Source organism: Mustela lutreola, chromosome 13, assembly GCF_030435805.1.
Source record: "Mustela lutreola isolate mMusLut2 chromosome 13, mMusLut2.pri, whole genome shotgun sequence".
Classification (NCBI taxonomy): Eukaryota; Metazoa; Chordata; class Mammalia; order Carnivora; family Mustelidae; genus Mustela; species Mustela lutreola.
Genome location: NC_081302.1, coordinates 23108099 through 23111311, shown reverse-complemented (window position 1 = coordinate 23111311; position 3213 = coordinate 23108099). Strand labels below are relative to the sequence as shown.

The following is a 3213-nucleotide window of genomic DNA, read 5'->3' as shown; positions in this document are numbered from 1 at the left end:
AAAATCATTTGAATGATTTACTTAGAATTTATAAGTAAACATCACCGGTTTAGAAATGTATATTTCTGCTATATTTTGTCAAGAATGTTATCACGAATGGGACTTAATTGGATATTCATGACCATTATGAAACTTAGTATATAAAGTCAGATGGTTTTGTTAATAATTTTAGATGAAGTCTGTATTTTCAGTTATCAGCAGAAGTTTCAAAATGATTATTAGAAATATGAAAGGGGGGGTCCTGCCTGAGAGAATTGCTTATCAGTGATTGGTATTAAATATATTTTACTAAATACAAACTGATCTGCCTATGTTCTACATCCAACAATGTTAGTGTTGTCTTATAACATTAGGTAATTTTCCAATATTTAGAAAAGCAAATAGGCTCTTGAAAGATTTATTTTCTATCATTGTCCAAATAGTCTCTGAATTTGGAAGATGTTATTAGTATTAATTAATTAATATTTATTTGAGTGTAGCTGACACATAATATGGCACTAGTTTCATATGTATGAGATAGTAATTCAATAAGTTTATACATTATGTTATACTCGCCACAGGTTTAGCTACCATCTATCACTATACAATGCTATTACAATATCATTGACTGTAATCCTTTGAGTGTGTCTTTTTCTTCCATAACTATACATTCCATACCTGGAAACCTGTATCTTCCACCCCCCTTCATTCATCTTGCCCAATACCCCACCCACTCTGGCCACCAACAAATTGTTCTCTGTAACTATAGATCTAATTCTGTTTTTTGCTTCTTTATTTTATCATTTGTAGTTTCGGGTTTTTTGTTTTGTTTTTAGATTCCACATATGAGTGTAATCATATGGTTTTAGTCTTTCTCAGTCTGCGTTATTTCACTTAGCATAATACACTGTAGGTCTATCCATGTTGTCACAAATGGCTCAATCTCATGCTTTTTATGTTTGTGTAATATTTCATTACATATATATATTTATGTATATGTTCTATGTCCATTTGTCTATTGATGGACACTTAGGATGCTTCCATATCTTGGCTATTACAAATAATGCTGCAATAAACTTCAAGGTGCATATATCTTTCTGAATTACTATTTTTATTCCCTTGGGTAAATACTCAGAAGTGGAATTATATGATTATGTGGTATTTCTATTCTAAATTTTTTGTGGAAACTACATATTTTCTTCTACAGTGGCTGCACTAATTTACATTTCTACCCACAGTGTCTGAGGGTTCCTTTATTTGATATCTTTGCCAACAGTTGTTATTTCTACTCTTCTAATTTTTTTGCTATTCTGACAGGTGTAAGGTGATATCTCATTGTGGTTTTGATTTGCATCTTCCTAATAATTAGTGACATTGAACATCTTTTCATGTGTCTATTGGCCATCTATATATCTTTGGAAAAAAATATGTATTCAGGCCTTCTGCTTATTTTTACTCAGATTGATTTTTGTTTTTGAGTTGTGCAAGTTATTCACAGATTTTAGCAAGTAACCGCTTATCAAATATATAATTTACAAATATTTTCCCCAGTCAATACCTTACCATTTTGTTTTGTTGATGGTTTTCTTACTGTGCAAAAGCTTCTTATTTTGACGTTGCTCCAATAGTTTTTTTTTCTTTTTTTTGAACTCTTAGAATATTTATTAAATCAAAGATTTATAAGGACAGTGATGAATAAAAGTGAAATTTTTCAATCAGGAAACATGAAGTTTCAATGTGTAAGGGTTTATATTCAATTTCATTTTTTTTTTAAATCTTCCCCTTTAAGATTATATCGTAACATGTGAAGCACTGGTGAGATCTATGTCACCAGAAATTCCCAGTTTGCTGATTTCCTGGAGATTTTTCATCCGATGATTGTACTGCAACACGTGAGCATCATTGACCGCAACCTTGAAGTGGTCAGATTCAACCAGCACTTGTACTTTGAATGGTTTACCAGTTTCAAATGGGAAAGTCGCCTGTCTTTCTTCCTTTCCCCAGAGGTTATCCAGCTTTGTATTGCAAACAATGACTCTCTTGTTGTCCTCATTGAAGCGTGGGTTAAAGTGGAAAGCAACATCATTCCCTCTCTTGAAATCTAAAGCAAATCTGTTTGCATTGGGCTTCGTTGTGCCCAGAATTGTTATCAGCATGCGAGGCATGACTCCTCCAGGCAAGGGCAGGTCATAAGGTACAGTCAGTGATCCAGCAGGGATGCCAAAGGCGCCAGCAGCGGGCTGGGCTCCAGGAGCACTTGGCTGTCCAGGAGGCGGGTAGGCCCCAGGCCCACTCGGTTGCCCAGGGTAGGCTCCTGGTGCAGGTGGTCCAGGATAAGCAGGAGCTGTTGGGCCAGGGTAGGCTCCTGGAGGTGCCTGTCCAGGATAGCTGCCAGGAGGGGCCTGTCCAGGATAGGCTCCTGGAGGTGCCTGTCCAGGATAGCCACCAGGAGGGGCCTGTCCAGGGTAGCCACCAGGAGGGGCCTGTCCTGGGTAGCCACCAGGAGGGGCCTGTCCAGGATAACTGCCAGGAGGGGCCTGTCCAGGGTAGGCACCAGGATAGGAGGTCCCTGGGTAGCCCCTGCTCCAGCAGGCTGGTTTCCCCATTGACCAGGCCATCCTTGAGGGTTTGGGTTTCCAGACCCAGATAAAGCATCATTAAGTGAAAAATTGTCTGCCATTTTCCCGACACCTCGGCGCTCGCTCACTTGCTGCGGGGGCGGCTTCTGGTGAGGTGCTGCGATCCTCCAATAGTTTATTTTTGCATTTGTTTCACTTGCCTTAGGAGACATATGCAGAAAAATGTTTCTGTGGCTGATGTCAGAATTACTGTCTGTGCTCTCTTCTAGGATTTTTATGGTTTCAGAGCTCACATTCAGTACTTTAACTCATTCTGAGTTTTCTTTGTGTGCATGTGTTTGGAAATGGTCCAATTTCATTCTTTTACATGTAGCTTTCAAGTTTTCCAAGTACATTGGCATTAATTTATAATCATACACACAATAGAATTCCACGTGACATGAAATCCCCCTATAAGCTAAAACTTGTTTCCATTCTTTGGGCCAGGCATTCAACTTTTGACTGAAGCAAGCAGAATTGAGAGACCCCTGGGTGGCTCAGTCATTTAAACAGCTGCCTTCAGCTCAGATCAAGATCTAGGTCCTGAGATGAAACTTCTCCTTCTCCTTCTGCCTGCTGCTCTTCTCTGCTTGTGCCCTAGCTCTCCTTTTCTCTC

The 3213-nt window shown here is 39.0% G+C and overlaps 1 protein-coding gene across 1 annotated transcript; it reads right to left on the bottom strand.

Annotated features, from left to right (window-relative positions):
* Positions 1 to 1628: 1628 nt before the first annotated feature.
* LOC131813580 (galectin-3-like) lies at positions 1629 to 2722 on the bottom strand. Its single transcript, XM_059143972.1, is given in 2 exon segments — positions 1629 to 2560; positions 2563 to 2722. Coding segments are annotated over 2 exon segments (888 nt in total). The 5' UTR covers positions 2660 to 2722; the 3' UTR covers positions 1629 to 1769.
* Positions 2723 to 3213: the final 491 nt, after the last annotated feature.